This window comes from Lepidochelys olivacea (genome assembly GCF_965140295.1).
Source record: "Lepidochelys olivacea isolate rLepOli2 genome assembly, chromosome: 24".
NCBI lineage: Eukaryota > Metazoa > Chordata > Testudines > Cheloniidae > Lepidochelys > Lepidochelys olivacea.
The window spans coordinates 2,682,283-2,700,764 of NC_140434.1; the positions used below are offsets into that span (position 1 = coordinate 2,682,283).

The window sequence follows — 18,482 nt, forward strand, 5'->3', positions numbered from 1 at the left end:
TCACTTGAATCCTTGACTCTAAACCACTGATCACTTAACTGCACTTCTCTTCTGAGGGGAATGCCTAAACCCGTTAGGCTGAATGTCATCTCTGGGCAGAGGTAGAAAATAAAAATGTATTCACGATTTTGATCCTGCCTCAGCTCCACTTTGAAGGCTTATCGGATATTGGAGTTGTTCATAGGTCTTAAATTGACCATGAATCCAGGAGACTATTGTAATCCAGAAGGCCTAGTTTGAAGGCCATTGCATTGATTGGAAAGACATCCACGGATTTCAAAAGCGTGTTGGCGCAAACACATAGTGAATACTTATGGGTAGGTATTCCAAGCATGCTAAGTAATACCTCTGATCCTCCCAGGAGTTTCAAGGGTAAACTCCATCTTGCCGCTAATTAGATACTAGTCCAGATATAAAGAACTAATGCGGAATCTTGTACATGACAGCAGATTGTATCAGTGATACACCCTTGAGTCACCCACATAGTCTGAGATTATTCAAAGCAGAATTAAAGAAATGGAGCTAGATTTAGTCCCCTGTTGACACCAAGAAAGCCAATGGAATGATACCATGATGAGATCAGGACCATAAAGATACAAGATGACCGGAAATTGCCAGTAGCAGCATGCATGTCATCCTATCTGGGTCTGTGAATTGAATAATAATCATTAACCATGATCAAAGCCATTACAATAATTAGAGGAGTTGCACATTCAAGAAAATAGTTTATTGGGTTAATAACAAGGTCTGAGTGCATAAAGGGTGTCTACTATCCTTCCCATTGGCTAAGAAAGTGTATAAAAGTGCCTGCAACTCCAGGTTGTTCTATCCACTTCTCTTGACTTCTTCCCGTTGGTGAACTTGGTAAGTCTCTCCGGCTCCGAGTGCTGCCAATTGTTGCTTTATTGATAGTTTGAATTTTGACCTAAGTCCTGTGGTGTGATTTTACAAAGGTTGGGACAGGAAGCGTCTTTCTTTGCACAGGAGACTTTCTGTAGCTAGTCAATCGTAGATGTTTGGACATGCTGACTTTCAAAATATCTCGTTGGGATTTTAAAATCTACATATGGGATTTGGACCTCTGTTCCCAATAATTATAATTTGGGATTGGACATGTAAATTCTTTAGACAACTATGAAAATTCTCAGCCTTAGACGACTTGGATAATAGACTGCATACTCTGAGCCTTTATGTGTAAATACACATTGCCAGCTCCTCGGGTGATTTCACTGGAATCACAGTCGGTTGCCTGGGCTGATGATCTGACCTTGCTGTTTCCATTAAACCATGGAGGTCAGGTTTGAAATATAACTATTGACCAGAAGCTCTACCCACAGTGTGTTATGTTTCCTCCGCTCCCTTCTGTGTGTTTCAGGTTTACGTCCACCACAAAAGATGTCTTCCTGCCAAGACCTGTGTTACCGACCCAGCTCATATTATCCTGGCATATGCCCAGATCCATGTGTTGTTGCCCGCAATGAGCCTTGTATCACCTCGTGTGGAGATTCGACAGCATTGGTCTATCCACCACCGGTTTCCGTGCTATTCCCAGGACCAATTCTCTCTACTTCCCCTCAACACAGTGTAGTGCGAAGCACCTTACCAGCTCTACCCTATGGAGCTGGGGGTGTATCTGGGGGTGGTATTTTGGGTGGCTCAATTGGTTATGGTGGAGTTTACGGTGGTACATACGGGGGTAGATATGGAGGTGGTTTAGGGGGTGGTTATGGGGGCTTATATGGGGGTGGTTATGGGGGCTTATATGGGGGTGGTTATGGGGGCTTATATGGTTATAGGGGCTTATGCGGTTATGGGGGCTCATATGGGTACGGGGGTGGATACGGGGGTGGCTATGGGGACTTATGTGGGTATGGGAGGAGATATGGTAGCAGGTGCTATTCTTCCCGCCATGGAAGCTGTGGCCCATGTTAAACCCAGAAGAAAGATCCACGGAAGAAGAAACAACCAGGAAATGAAAGAGAAGAGGGAGATTCACCACTCAACTTCTCAAAAATGGGAGCCTGCAACTCCACTCGAAATCAATGGGGGCTGTGGGTGTTCATCGCCTATATAAACCAGGCCTCTGTATGGCTTCTTCTCGTTACATGTTACCTTTTCTTTATAGTCTAGTGGTTTTGCACTTTCGTCTTATGCTCATATTATGCTTTGTCCTTTTTGATGCTGAACGGTCCACCACAAATGACTTAATCTGGTGGAAAATGTGAGATGATTTTCAAACTGCGTGTTCGGCTGCAAGACTGCAGAACAGATTGTGTGACACGCATCACTTTGGAGCTGGTGATTGGTTGTAGCTCTCTTTGTAACCCTGAAAATACAATTTCTGTCCTCTGCATGCATTCATTCTGTAAGTGTAAACTCCGATGCTCATTCCCATTAAAAATTATGCTGCAGCATATTATCGGCCTTCTGGTTTTCCTTTCCCCTCCATTCTTTCTTTCCAAAACACTCTGGATGAAATTCTCCCCTCTGCAGGAAGTCAGTACAAGCTCTATGTGCTGCATCAATCTCACTCATGCTCATAAGAGAGAAGAGAATCAGTACATTAATTGGTCAAAGGAATTGTGCAAAGGTTCTCTGCACAAGAGGGAATTACCCGCTTGTTACACTTGTCTCTAATAGAATGGGAATAAATGAATGACTTTCAAAAAGAATATATTTCCCTGTTCTAAATATTCTATAGAATCATAGAATTGTTTGAAATATAAGGCAGGAGGAGACCTCGAGTGGTCATATAGTCCATCCCTCTGCTCTGAGGTGGGACCAACTACACCTACACCGTCCCTAAGAGGTGTTTGTTTAACCTGTTCTTCAAAACCTCCACTGATCAGATTCTGCAGCCTCCCTTGAAAGCCTAAAATCAGAGCTTAAGTATCATGATAGGTAGAAAGTTTATGATTATATATAACCTAAATCTCCCTTGTTGCAGATTATCATAGAGCCATATGACTGGAAGGGACCTCGAGAGGTCATCTAGTCCAGTGTCCTGCACTCATTGCAGGACTAAGTTTTATCTAGACCATTCCTGACAGGTGTTTGTCCAACCTGCTCTTAAAAATCTCTTCTGATGGAGATTCCACAGCCTCCCGAGGCAATTTATTCCAGTGCTTAACCACCCTGACAGGTAGGAAGTTTTTCCTAATGTTCAACCTAAACCTTCCTTGCTGCAATTTAAGCCCATTGCTTCTTGTCCTGTCCTCAGAGGTTCAGAAGAACTATTTTTCTCCCTCCTCCTTGTAATAACCTTTTATGTACTTGAAAACTCTTATCATGTCCCCTCTCAGTCTTCTCTTCTCCAGACTTTTTCTTGTCCTATCTTTAGTGGATATGGAGAAAAATTGATCCGCATCCTCTCTATAACATTTTAGAACACACATGAAGACAGTTATTAGATTCCCCCCTCAGTTTTTGGTTTCTCGGGTCTAAATTTGCTAATGTTTCTTTAACTTTTTCTCATAGGTCCTGTTTTCTAAACCTTTCATCATTTTTGTAGCTCTCCTCTGGTCTTTCTGCAATTGGTCCACATCTTTCCTACCTAAGTGTGTCGTCTAGAACTAGACACAATACTCCATCTGAGGCCTAACTGGTGACAAATAGAGCAGGACATTTTCTATCCTAATTATAAGAATTTGCACTTTTTTTTATTGAATTTCATCTTGTTTATTTTAGACCACACCTGGAGTTTAAATCACACCTGGAGTTTCAGCTAGCGAGGGATGTTAAAGAGTAACAAGAAGGGTTTCTTCAGGTATGTTGGCAATAAGAAGAAAGCCAAGTAAAGTGTGGGCCCCTTACTGAATGAGGGAGGCAACCTAGTGACAGAGGATGTGGAAAAAGCTAATGTACTCAATGCTTTTTTTGCCTCTGTCTTCATGAACAAGGTCAGCTCCCAGACTACTGCACTGGGCAGCACAGCATGGGGAGGAGGTGGCCAGCCCTCTGTGAAGGAAGAAGTGGTTCAGGACTATTTAGAAAAACTGGACATGCACAAGTCCATGGGGCCGGATGCGTTGCATCCGAGAGTGCTAAAGGAATTGGCAGATGTGATTGCAGAGCCATTGGACATTATCTTTGAAAACTCATGGCGATCAGGGGAAGTCCCGGAAGATTGGAAAAAGGCTAATGTAGTGCCCATCTTTAAAAAAGGGAACAAGGAGGATCCTGGGAACTACAGGCCGGTCAGCCTCACCTCAGTCCCTGGAAAAATCAAGGAGCATGTTCTCAAGGACCCAATTCTGAAGCACTTAGATGAGAAGAAAGTGATCAGGAACGGTCAGCATGGATTCACCAAGGGAAAGTCACGCCTGACTAATCTAATTGCCTTCTATGATGAGATAACTGGTTCTGTGGATGAAGGGAAAGCAGTGGACGTGTTATTCCTCGACTTTAGCAAAGCTTTTGACACGGTCTCTCACAGTATTCTTGTCAGCAAGTTAAAGAAGTATGGGCTGGATGGATGCACTACAAGGTGGGTAGAAAGTTGGCTAGATTGTCAGGCTCAATGGGTAGTGATCAATGGCTCCATGTCTAGTTGGCAGCCGGTATCTAGCGGAGTGCCCCAAGGGTCAGTCCTGGGGCTGGTTTTGTTCAATATCTTCATTAATGATCTGGAGGATGGTGTGGATTGCACCCTCAGCAAGTTTGCGGATGACACTAAACTGGGAAGAGTGGTAGATACGCTGGAGGGTAGGGATAGGATACAGAGGGACCTAGACAAATTGGAGGATTGGGCCAAAAGAAATCTGATGAGGTTCAACAAGGATAAGTGCAGAGTCCTGCACTTAGGACGGAAGAATCCAGTGCACCACTACAGACTAGGGACCGAATGGCTCGGCAGCAGTTCTGCAGGTCAGGACCTAGGGGTGACAGTGGACGAGAAGCTGGATATGAGTCAACAGTGTGCCCTTGTTGCCAAGAAGGCCAATGGCATTTTGGGGTGTATAAGTAGGGACATTGCCAGCAGATCGAGGGACATGATCCTTCCCCTCTATTCGACACTGGTGAGGCCTCATCTGGAGTACTGTGTCCAGTTTTGGGCCCCACACTAGAAGAAGGATGTGGAGAAATTGGAGAGAGTCCAGCGAAGGGCAACAAAAATGATTAGGGGTCTGGAACACATGACTTATGAGGAGAGGCTGAGGGAACTGGGATTGTTTAGTCTACGGAAGAGAAGAATGAGGGGAGATTTGATAGCTGCTTTTAACTACCTGAAAGGTAGATCCAAAGAGGATGGATCTAGACTATTCTCAGTGATAGCACATGACAGGACAAGGAGTAATGGTCTCAAGTTGCAGTGGGGGAGATTTAGGTTGGATATTAGGAAAAAAATTTTCACTAGGAGGGTGGTGAAACACTGGAATGCGTTGCCTAGGGAGGTGGTGGAATCCCCTTCCTTAGAAGTTTTTAAGGTCAGGCTTGACAAAGCCCTGGCTTGGATGATTTAGTTGGGATTGGTCCTGCTCTGGGCAGGGGGTTGGACTAGATGGCCTCCAGAGGTCCCTTCCAAGTCTGTTATTCTATGATTCTGTGAATTCTCCGATTTGTCAAGGTCCTTTTGAATTCAAATCCTGCCCTCCAAAATACTTGTAACTCCGTTCAGCTTGATGTCATTCAGAAATTGTATAAATGTACTCTCCACACCATTACTAACGTCATTAAAGAATATATTGTGTAGTACTGGACTCAGGACAGCTTCCTTTGGGTCCCCACTAAATATCTCTCCCACATAGAAAGGAAACCATTGATAACTAGTCTTTGAGTCTGGACTTTCAACCAGTTTTGTGCCCACCTTTTATCTCTAACATGTGGTTGAGGGAAATGTTTCCCTAATTTGTTTAGGAGAATCTGATGTTGGACTGAGTCAAAAGCCTTACTAATAACAAGATACATTTGGGTTTCTAAAATAATTACTCTCCATTAATAATGTAATGTCTTTTCCCTAACATATTATAACCTGTAAGGAAGTATGAGCACTATTCTTCTTATAAAAAATCAGAAAAGGTTTTTAGTTGAATAATGAATTTCCTCCAATACCTCATGAATATACTCTAAAAACTTGGCTTGTTTTATGCCCCGCAAAGTTCTCTACATCTCCCTTCCTGTGAAACATATCCATATTCTTCATTTCAAGTATGTGAGTTGATGGTTTGAACTCAATGAAGCTGCTCACATGATTCAAGTTAAGCACTTGTGTAAGTCCCTGAAGGCTTGTGACCCAAACTGATCTAAATAAAAGAAAATTCTGCTTTCTTTTTCTCTTTCTGATGGGACTCACAAGTGCTGTACAGGTACTAGAATTCAGCTAGGGACTGGTTATTTACATCAGTGAAAACTGGGTGTGCAATTCTGCTATCACATTCATATTACACCTACTTTGAATTTGCTTTCATAGTATATCAGGGTTGGAAGGGACCTCAGGAGGTCATCTAGTCCAACCCCCTGCTCAAAGCAGGACCAATCCCCAATTTTTGCCCCTGATCCCTACATGGCCCCCTCAAGGATTGAACTCACAACCCTATGTTTAGCAGGCCAATGCTCAAACCACTGAGTCTGTAAATGACTGTTTGAGGTGCAGACAATATTTCTACAATTTCTACAATTTCTACAATTTCAAGATCATATTTCAACCTCGGATTCCTATCCACTATGAGAAGTAAGTTAAAGTAATCCCCTTGTTACTGGTTGTCATAATGTGTTCATAAACCGGACTGCAGCATACACACACCAAACGAATAAAACAACATACAAATATGTTCTCAACTCAGGACTCTTCTAATTGGTTCTCTTGACTTATTCCCTTTGGTGAACCAGATAAATCTGATTCAAACCAATTGCTTTACAACTATCATAATTTTCCTTCACTGGTAGTTTAACTTTTGACTGAATTTTGCATAAAACTTTTGGTTCTTTGTATTGTTAAGGAGGTTTTTTTCCATAAAAGTGTCCTTGTACTTAGTAAGTTGCATGTGTTAGTGGATTTTGGCTTGAAACATATAAAGCAGTTAATTTCAAAGCCACTTAGTGTACAGAGAGCACTAATTCTGATTAATTTTAAATGAGAACTGGGCTATCATATTCCTTAGACAGGAATAAAAAATCTCATCCTAAAGCTACTTTGGTATTAGACAACATTTCTGGGGCACCTTTTTAAAATATGCATATGTAGCCACATCTTCAGCCTACACATGTGAGTCAACATATTTACACCTGCTAAAGTTCTCACCATACTATTTCCATTTAACTGTGGTGATTGGATCTCGTTCAAGTGTAATTAGAGAGAGGCAGAGAGAGAGAGAGAGAGAGAGACCAATTTGCCACCGTAGGGGTGCAACAGAGAAATTTTGAAGAAGAAGATATCGTATTTTCTTCTATCTGGGACAGCTGTGTGGTTTTTCATAGTTGTTCTGAGGTCTTTGTTTCTTTATCCTCGGAGAGACAGAATACTAACAGACATGAACAAGTGGGCGAATTGAGTCTGGAAATTTCTGATTTCATATGAGTTTAAATTGAAATTTGAGATCCACACTCTCAGCTGCTGTAAGCTAGTGTAGGCCCATTGAAGGAAAGTCAGCTAGGACACTTTACATCATCTGAGGAATCTCTTTTCACCAAAGAGTCTTTTCTGTTTATTCATTAGGATCTCCTGCTGACACATCCAAATTAGAAACCTTAAGTGCTGCATTCTGAGGCTACAAGGAGCTGGTTTGCATTCTGAGATTCCATTTTAGCAAAAGCACTGGCATGATTAACACTGTCTCCACCCTGCTCTGTGTTATAATTTCCCACAGTCATTTCAAAGTACCATATGCCTGTGGCAGAAATATTCTAAATCGGCCACATGCTCACTTTTTACAGCGAGAGATTTAATCAAGCTATTGTCACTGGATTTCATTCTTCTGTGGGTTTAACCAGAAAAATTTCAAGGGACATTGAGCTCAAAAGAGAATAACACCACATTGAAGCCTAGAGAACTGAATAACAGAGGCGGACCTTAGAGAGGATGAATGACCTTGTGGATAAGGCCATGCAGGGACTGAGAGAAAAAAAATCTGAGTTTCATTTTACTAGCTCCGCTGCTCATCACTGGTGAGACATTGGGCAAGTCAATTGGGTCCAGATGTTCAGAAGAGCTCAGTGTGCTTAACTGTATTGAAAGCATTGCCCTTCATCTCCCTCTTCATTACCTCCCCAACGGTGATCCTACTTCCCACCTTGCCACTGTCTTGTCTAGCTATTTTGTTAACTCTTTAAGATGGAGACTGTTTTACATTCTGGGTTTACATACTGAGCAGCACAATAGGGCACTGAAAGCATGGCTGCTATCCTGGAGATAGTAGAGTTCAAATTATAACTAACAAGACTATTAGTAATTATGTGTTCCTGAGTTCCAGTCCCAGTCTTTCCACCGGAGTGGCCTTGGGCAACTGAATTAGGCTCAGAGCATCAGTGATCACTTTCTTAGGTAATAAGAGAATAATGACCTGTTTCAGATGGGTGTTGTGAGAATTACTAAACTCATAAAGAAGCGTAAGGATAAATTGCTATGAAAGAGCTAGGCAGCAGTTTTGTTAGTGTCTGAAATTGTAAACGGAAGGATTAAGAGCTAAAAGGGAAGGAGAGCAGGAAGCAGGGATATTCTCAATGAAGAGTCTTTCCATGACATCTACATCTCAATTCCAGAGAACTGGGAGATATATATCCCTCCCATCCCCCCACCTCAAATACTGAATAAATGTGCGCCCCTTCAAAAACTACAGACAGTAGAACCTCAGAGTTGTAAACACCTTGGGCATGGAGGTTGTTTGTAACTCTGAACAAAACATGATGGTTGTTCTTTCAAAAGTTTACCACTGAATATTGACTTAATACAGCTTTGAAACTTTACTATACAGAAGAAAAATTCTGCTTTTAACCATCTGAATTTAAACGAAACAAGCACAGAAACAGTTTCCTCACCTCATCAAATCTTTTTGTTAAACTTTCCCTTAATTGTTTTAGTAGTTTATGTTTAACACGGTGCTGAAATTGGTTTTTGTTTTGTTGTTGCCACTGCTTCTGCCTGATTGTGTACTTCTGGTTCCAAAGGAGGGGTGTGGTTGACTGGTCAGCTGGTAACTCCGATGTTCGTAACCCTGAGGTTCTACTGTATGTAACAAAATTATGACGCAATATACTGGCACATATGCAACACAAAGAAAACCAGATAGTGATATCAGAACCATGAAGATTCAGCAGATAGGTGCCCATTCAATCTGCTGCTTATAAAAAACAATCGCTTGCCCTAAATGTTGCCCACCAGCACACGGCTGCTTCGAGCCAAATGTTCAGGTCCAGACAAATTGTGTTTGAGTTTCCACACATTCCAACATTTCTACATTAAAAAGAAAGACTAAATAACTGCTTGCTCCTTCTCGGGCTGAAGCAAAGAGGTAGAGACGTGTGCAGCTATCTCCCAGCCAATCAGAAGGCTTCCTAGAGCCAAAGGCAATACTCATACCCAATGCCAAGCTGGCTATAATTGATTGAGAGGAGCAAGAAGCTCCGGGCATCCATCCAGGAAAAAACAAATCTAACCTCGCTGGCCAACACCCCATGGCAGGACAGCATTGGACTATCAAGGGAGACAAGACTGAGCTGAGTGTTACATACGGAGAGACTGAAGTTATTGATTTGACCAAGATCACTCAGGAAATCTATAGCTAGAATCAAGGTCAAGATTTTCAAAGGGGACTAGTGATTTGTGGTGCTTCACATCTCGGGTGCTCAACTAGAGATACCTTGATGGGGCCTTTCTGATATTGCTCAGCACCCACATTCTGAAAAGGGAACTCCATGAATGCTTCCCAAGTTGGGAGCCCAAAACTCAGGCACTCAATAACACAGGCAGTTTTATAAATTCATGGTTTCAATGCATAGACTGGACAGATTAAAGGCTTAGATTTGCCCTTCTTCTGGTACAAGACACAGGTAAGGCTTCTGTTCTCCTTTGCTCTTGCAGAGATCCATAGCTCCTTTGTCCTCTACAGAGTAATGCCAAAACTACACCAGTTGAAGATGAGAATTTACTCCTTTGTCACGAACTTGAGGGTTGACTCTGTTTCTGAGAGTGAAATCCATAGGCAAAGTGGCTGAAAATCGAGGCAGCTTCACTAGGAGCGGAGACTATTTTATTGAACTCTCCCTCCCATATTACCCTGCTATAAGACTATATTGTACATTGCTGTCAGGTGAAACCTCTGATGGAAATACAGGGCAAACAGCTGATTCTATTGGTTTTTCACATGGACCTCAGGCTCCAAATACTTAGAGAATGCATTTTGAAATGAAACCAAAGTGCCTTATTCTCCACCACCCTGAAGCTAGAATTTCCCTTTACAGTACTGCAATGTGGGTGTAAAAATGGTACCAAAACAGGGCACGAGAGCTGCATCAAGAATAAATCCAAAATGGTGGCAGAGGTTCAAGATTGCCTTTTTCTGTAACTTTTGTCATGGTCATTCCAATTCACTTTAAAAAATGAATGTCATTTGAGGTGCTGTGTGTTTAGCTACATTAAAAGACATTAGACTCCTTTACTGAAGTAATTACATGGGAGTCCTGAGTCCCAAAGGTGACTTTGTTGTTGTGCTCTTGATATCTGTGGAAGAACAAACTCATTCGGTGTGTTTGTGACAGTTGCCTTCGTTTCCATCTGTCATGTGATTCTTCCAGGGCTTTCTCAGCAGCATTGTCCCAGAAGAACATCATTGTCTTCTTAGGTCCTGGATGGAGATGCAGTTCCAAGACTTTAATCCCAAACTTTAATACAAAACTGCCACTTTTTGCTGCAACTCAGGGGAATGAGTACATTAAGTAGACCTTGTGTGCTTTATTGTGATCATCACCTGAGTCTGTAACTCTAAATCACTGATCATTTGACAGGACTTCACTTCAGACTGGAATATCCAAGCATATTAGGCTGAATGTCATTTCTGGGCACAGGTAGAACACAAAGACATATGTACCTATTCAATCCTGCTTCAGCTCTACTTTGAAAGCTTGGCAGGTTCTAAAGTTGTTAATAGGTCATGTACTGGCTGTGAGTCCAGGAGAGTATTGTAAGCCAGAAGCCCTGATTTGAAGGACATTGAACTGATTAGAAAGACATCTGTGGATTTCAAAAGCATGTTGGTGTAAACACATAGTGGATAATTATGGATAAGTATTCCAAGCATGCAGATTAATGCCTCTGTTCCTCCAAGTAGTTCCAAGGGTAAATTCCACCTTGCTGCTAGTTAAATACTAGTCTGGATATAAAGAACTAACATGGAATCTTGTCCATGACAGCAGATTGTACAAGTGATGCATCTCTGAGTCACCCTCATACTCTGAAGTTATTCAAAGCAGAATGAAAGAACTGGAGCTGGATTGATTCCTGGGTTGAGACCAAGAAAGTCAGTGGGATGACACCATGAAGATATCAGGCCCCTAAAGATTCAAGATGAAAGGGAACTGCCAGTAGCAGCATGCAAACAGTGAATTGACTAGTAATCATTAACCATGATCAAAGCTATTACAATAATTAGAGGAGTTGCCCATTCAAGAAAATAGTTTTTTGGGTTCATGACAAGGTCAGAGTGCATAAAGGGTGTCTACTATCCTTCCCATTGACTAAGGTGTATAAAAGTGCCTGCAACTCCAGGTTGCTCCACCCACTTCTCTTGACTTCCTCTCCTTGGTGAGCTTGGTAAGTCTCTTTGGCTCCAACTCCCACCAATTGCTGCTTTATTCATAGTTTGACGTTCGGACGGAGTCCTGTGCAAATACTCTATGATGTTAGTATTGCTGACACAGAGCGCATCTTTATTTACACAGGAGACTTGTGAGAGCAAGTCAATTGTGGGTATTGGCCCACTGTCTTTAAAAATACCTGGTTGGGATTTTCAAATCTACATATGGGATGGGACCCCTGTTCCTAATCATTATAATTGTGGTTTGGAAATGCTTTAGACTATTATGAAAAATCTCAGCCTCAGACAACTTGGATAATAGACTGCATGACTCTGACTCTTTATGTAAAAAAAACACATTGCCAGCTCCACGGGTGATTTCACTGGAATCACTATGGGTTATCTGGGCTGATGATCTGACCTGCTGTTTCCACACAGCTTAGTGGGAAGCATCTTACCAGCTCTACCCTATGGAGCTGGGGGCTCATCTGGGGGTGGTATTTTGTGTGGATCAGTTGGTTATGGTGGAGGTTATGATGGTGCATATGGGGGTGGTTTAGGGGGTGGTTATGGGGGCTTATGCGGGTATGGGAAGAGCTATGGTAGGAAGTGCTATTCTTCCTGCTTTGGAAGCTGTGGCCCCTGTTAAACCCAGAAGAAAGATCCATGGAACAAGAAACAATCAGAAAATGACAGACAAGATAGAGATTTGCCTCTTAGCTAATAGAAAGTGAGACCCTACCACTCCACTCGAAATCAGTGGGGGCTGTGGGTGTCCATCATCTCTGCAAATCAAGTTTGTCTGTGGCTTCTTCTTTGTATGTGTTATCTTTGCTTTATGGTCTAGTGGTTTTGCATCTTAGTCTTATGCTAATATTGTGCTTTGTCCTGTTTGATGCTGAACAGTCTACCATTAGTGAGTTAATTTGGTTGGAAACTTGACATGATTTTCAAACTCTACACCTGCAAGAAAGAAAGCGGAACATCTTGTGTGAAATACTGCATTTTTGATCTGGTGACTGGTTGTAGCTCTTATTGTAAACCTGAAAATACATTCTCTGTACTCTGCATTCATTCATTCTGTGAGTGTAAACTCTGCTGCTCGGTCCCATTAAAAATTTATGCTGCATCATATTATCATCTTTCTGGTTTTCCTTTCCCCTCCATTCTTTCTTTCCAATGCACTCTGGGTGAAATTCTCCCCTGTGCAGATGGCCTGTACCAACCCTATGCACTAATCAATCCCATCATGCCCATAACTAAGAAAAGCATCGGGTACATTAATTGGTTAAGGTACTTATGTAGGCCTTCTGCATGGAGATATGGGGGGGGGGGGGATTACTCCCTTGTTACGCCTGTCTCCGATAGAATGAAAATAAATACATGACTTTCAACTTGAATGTATTGCTCTGCCCTTAATAGTATGCAGAATCATAGAATCCTTGAAATATGGGGCTGATGGATGTTTGACCAACCTGTTCTTAAACCTCTAGTGACACGGAATCCAGATCCTCCCTGGAAAGCCTAAAATCAGTTACAAGGTTTATGCTGATATCTAACCTAAACCTGCCTTCCTGCTAATTAAGCAAATTATACCTTGTCCTACCTTTAGTGAGCATGGAGTACAATTGATCACCATCCTCTGTATAACAGCCCTGAGCATACAGGTAGATGATTATAAGAGCAGCCCTTGGTTTTTGGTTTCTCAAGACTAAACAAGCCCAGTTTTCTTTAGCCTTTCCTCATTTCTGTAAATCTCTTGTAGATTATCTCCAGCTGATCCACATCTTTCCTACTAAAGTGTGTCACCCAGAACTGGACACATTACTCCACTTGAGGCCTCATGGGTGCCGATTAGAGTAGGACAGTTTCTTTTCTAAGTATAAGACTTTGCACTTGTCTTTACTGAATTTCATCTTGTTGATTTCAGACCAGTTTTCCAATTTGTCAAGGTGATTTTGAATTAAAATCCTGCCCTTCAAAATTCTTACACCACCTCTCAGTTATGCACACACTTTTTAGAAATTTCATCTCGACCATAAGTTGCTAAGAAAGAAATAGGCAGCCATTTTGTTAGTGTCTGAAATGTAAACAGAAGGATTAGGAGCTATAGGGGAGAAGGACCAGGAACCAGGGATATTTTCTGTGGTGAGTGTTTCAGTCCCACCCACATCTCAATTCCAGAGAGCTGGGAGATGTATGTCTGTCCCATCATCCCACCTCAATTACTGAATACATGTGCGCCCCTTGAAAAACTACATATGATGCAAAATTATGGGAAAATGTACCAGGACATACAAAACAAAATAATGATATAAACATCACAACAATGTAAATTCAGCACGTGTATCCCAAACTCCATCTAAATCTTGCCAGCTGCTTGCCCTAAATCTTGCCCACCAGGACACGGGTGCACCAAGCCAACTTTTCATGTCATGCCAAATTGTGTTTGGGTTTCCACAAATTTCAACTTTTTCTGTAGAAGGAAGAAAGACTGAATTGCCCTTTGCTCCTTTCCAAGCTGAACCAAAGGGGCCAGAGAGGTGTGCAGCTATGTCCCAGCCAAACAGAGGTCTCCTCAGAGCCAGAGGAGAGACTCGAGCTATAACCCAATGCCAAGCTGGCTATAATGGATAGGGAGGAGCACAAAGCCCATGCCATCTAGGGTAAAGGAATCCAACCTCGTTGGCCAACACCCTGATGTGAGTCAGCACTGGAGAGCCACAGGGGAAAAGACTGAGTCAGTGTTCCATATGAGGAGAGCAAAGGAGGGAATCTATCTGATTAAGGTGACTCAGGGAATCTATGACTAGAACCAAGGCCAAGATTTTCAGAAGTGACTAGTGATTTCTGATGCCTCACATCTTGGGAGCTCAACTAGAGTTACCTTGACAGGGCCTTTCTGATATTGCTCATCACTCGCCTTCTGAAAAGGGAACTCCATGAATGTTTCTCTGACAGACTAAAACTCAGGCTCCCAATAACACCTGGTCCTTCAGAAAGTCTGGGTTTAACTAGATAGACTGGGGAAAATAAAGGCTTGGCTTTGCCCTGCCTCTGGTACAAGATACAGGGCAGGATTCCATTCTCCTTTGCACTCATAGAAACCCAGCAGAGCTCCTTTGTCATCAGAGTAACTCCAGAATTACACCAGTTTAAGATGAGAATCAACCCTGCTGTGTGTTCATCACTAGCTTTGTGTGTTTTTCACCAGCTTGTTCTTCACTAGCTATAAAAAAAGTTACAAAAAAACTAGGCATGTTTAATCTTGAGAACCCAAAAACAAAGGGAGGGACCTGACACCAGTCTTTCTGTATGTTCAGGGCTGTTATAGAGAGGACAGTGATCAATTGTTCTCCATGTGCACTAATGGTAGGACAAGGAGTAATTGACTTAAGGAGATTTAGGTTAAATATAAGCATAAACTTTCTAACTATCATGATAGTTAAGCTGTGATTTTCAGCTTTCGAGGGAAGTTATGGAATACCCGTCACTGGAGATTTTTAAGAACAGGTTATAAAAACAAATGTTAGGGATGGTCTTGGTGTCCTTGGTCCTGCCTCAGCACGGAAGGATGGACTAATTGACCTCTTGAGGTCTCCTCCAGCCTTATATTTAAAGAATTTTATGATTCTGATGAATATTTAGAGCAGAGAAATATATTCTTATTGAAAGTCATTTTTTATTCCCATTCTATCAGACAAAAGTGTAACAAGGGTGTAATTCCCTCCTGTGCAGAGGACCTAAGTGTTATTGACTGATTAATATAACAAATTCTCTTCTCAATTTTCAGCTTGAGTGTCATTGATTAGTGCATAGGGCTGGTACTGACCATCGGCAAAGCGGAGAATTTCATGCAGAGTGCTTTGGAAAGAAAAAATGGAGGAGAAAGAAAAACCAGAAAGTCAATAATATAAAGCAGCATAATTTTTAATGGGAATGAGCATCAGAGTTTACACTTACAGAATGAATTAATGCAGAGCACAGAGACTGTATTTTCAGGGTTACAATGGGAACTACAAGCAATCTCTGTCTCCAAAGTGATGCATTTCACACAAGATGTTCTGCTGTCTTTCTTGCAGCTGTAGATTTGAAAATCATGTCCCATTTTTCATCAGATTAACTTACTTGTTGTAGACCTTTCAGCCTCAAATAGGACAAAGCACAATATCAGCATAAGTATAAACTGCAAAACCATTAGACTATAAAGTTAAGGTAATATATAACAAGGGGACAATATAGATAGGCCTGATTTGTACACAGCCCCCAGTGATGTCACATGGACATGTATGTGCTCATTGTCCATTAGGTGATTGGGGAATCTTTATCTTCTATTTCATTTCCTGATTGTTTCTTGTTCCGTGGACGTTTCTTCTGGGTTTAACATGGACCACAGCTTCCAAAGCGGGAAGAATAGCACTTCCTACCATAGCTCTTCCCATACCCATAGAAGCCACCGTATTTGCCTCCATATCCTCCCCCGTATCCACCACCATACCCAGCACCAGATCCACCTCCATAAGCACCCCCGGATCCAACAGAGCCACCAAAACTACCACCTCCATATAGGCCCCCATATCCATAGGGTAAATTTGGTAAGGTGCTTCCCACAACGCTGTCTTGAGGGCAGGTAGCGAGAATTGGTCCCGGGAATCTCACGACAACCGGCGGTGCATAGACCACTGCGCTCGAGTCGCCGCATGATGTGACACAAGGCTCATTCCAGGCATTAACATATGGGTCTGGGCAGATGTCGGGATAACATGGCAGGCGTGGGTAACACAGAGCTTTGCTGGAAGACATCTTTTGGGATTGTGGTATACCTGAAACACACAGTAGGGAGCAGAGTAAACATACACAATTTGCAGTGTTAAAGGAGATTCATAGCTCTGTTTCTTGAGGCCACTTCAATACAATTCTAAATCTTCTTTTTATACCTTCAAAAAGCTTTCCTGGCAGATTCAATGTAAATCACCTTTTCACTGCTTAAGACAACCAGTAACCCAGTGCAGAACGCCTATGAAATGAGTGGTTATTATCCCTGTGACAGGTTACCACAGGCTTGGTAAGTTACTGGGTGACCTGGGAGAAGATTAATGAGAGAATTGAGCATGTGAACTCCAGGATCTCCTAAATGCTACTACTGGGAATGGTCCCCAGTTGTATTGCCCCCTCGATATGCAGAGAGGAGAATCCACAAAAGTAATTATTTGGAATGGGCAGCTCCCGATCCCATCTGTAGATTTGAAAATCCCAACCTGCTATTTCTAAAACTGCATGCACCACGCTCAGCAATTGACAAGCTACAGAACGTCTCCTACGGAAAGCACGATGCCCCCTTCTCCAACAGTTCTACGAGCAAAGAGTATTGGTGAAGCATTCAGTTCGTATTTAAAACTATCACTAAAACAAATAGGGTTAAATAGACTTACCCAGTGCACCAAGGGATGAAGTCAAGGGAAGTGGATAGAACAACCTGCACTTCCCAGCACCTTTATATGCTTTCTTAGCCAATGGGAAGCAGAGGAAACACCCCTCATGCACTGAGACCTGATAATTAACCAAACCAAATGTTTTCTTGCCTGGCTAAGTCCTCTAATTGTTGCAATGTCTTTGATCATGGTTAATCAGTTACTCAATTCTCAGTCCCACATAGGATGACATGCACAAGACACCCTGCAGTTCCTGTCCTCTTAAATCTTTATGGGCAAGATACCTTCCTGGTATCATCTTACTAACTTCCTTGGTATCAACACAGGAATAAATCTTGCACCATTTCTTTCATTCTGCTTTGGAGTACTTCACAGTATGAGGGTGACTCAGGGGTGTATCACTATCACAATCCGCTGTCATGCCCAGGATTCCATGCTTTTTCTTTACACCCAAAGTAGTATCTAATTAGAAGCATGGTGGAGTTTACCCTTAGAACTCCTTGGAGGATGGGAGAATTTATTCCACGCCCTAAGAATCCCCACCTGTAACTCTTCACTATGTGTTTGAGCCATTATGTTTTTGAAATCCTTGGATGAATTTTCAGTCAGTTCTACGGCCTTCAAACCAGGCCTTATGTGGTTACAGTACTCTCCTGGAGAAATGGCCACTACATGACCTATACATAAGTTAAATCCCTCTTAAGCCTTCTAAGTAGAACTGAAGCAGGATTGAAGTGGTGCATATGATTTGTGTTCATCCCTGATTTTCAGCCTAATACAATTAGACATTCCAGTCTGAAGAGCTGTCCAGCTAAGTGGTCAGTGATTTATGGTTAGGAACTCATTTGAGGGTCAGAACAGTACACCCAACATCTACCTAGTGCAGGCTTCCTCCAGAGTTTCAGTGAAAATTGGGGATAGTTGAAAAGAAAGAGTACAGTGTTGGATAAAGACTTGGGATTCAAACCTTGGAACTGCCTCTCCATCCAGGCCCTCACAAGAGAGTGGTATTCTTCCAGGACAATGCTCCTGACAAAGAAAGCCCAGGAAGACTCATATGAGAGATGGAAATAGAGCCTTCTTAGTCATGGGGAGATGGTTGAAGAATGAGCTTCCAGAGGAAATTAAACTAATCCTGAGTATGGTCTACTTTAGCAAAGGATGTAAGGTCCTTCTCTTTTAGAAACTACCTCACCATTGCCAGAACGGTTTTCAAACTGCTATCTACACCCTAAGCAGCATTTTCTATGACCAGGGAGGTAGGTGGAAAAGACTCTGTGAAGCTTACCAAGGAAAGAGGAGGGAGGTTAATGATTTAGCAAAA

General features: G+C 42.2%; 2 protein-coding genes across 2 annotated transcripts; one reads left to right on the forward strand and one right to left on the reverse strand.

The window, feature by feature from the left end:
• Window positions 1–799: 799 nt before the first annotated feature.
• Window positions 800–2,416, forward strand: LOC311512315 (uncharacterized protein). The gene is made up of 2 exons (XM_084613462.1): window positions 800–864; window positions 1,376–2,416. Exon 2 carries the CDS (start codon window positions 1,396–1,398, stop codon window positions 1,930–1,932), a length of 537 nt encoding a protein of 178 aa, XP_084469588.1. The 5' UTR covers window positions 800–864; window positions 1,376–1,395; the 3' UTR covers window positions 1,933–2,416.
• A 13,237-nt stretch (window positions 2,417–15,653) lies between these two features.
• On the reverse strand, window positions 15,654–17,178 carry LOC311512330 (uncharacterized protein). The gene is made up of 2 exons (XM_084613476.1): window positions 17,159–17,178; window positions 15,654–16,549 (listed from the first exon to the last, which is right to left on the reverse strand). The coding sequence occupies exon 2, from the start codon at window positions 16,527–16,529 to the stop codon at window positions 16,107–16,109; it is 423 nt and encodes a 140-aa protein (XP_084469602.1). The 5' UTR covers window positions 16,530–16,549; window positions 17,159–17,178; the 3' UTR covers window positions 15,654–16,106.
• Between the last annotated feature and the right edge of the window lie 1,304 nt (window positions 17,179–18,482).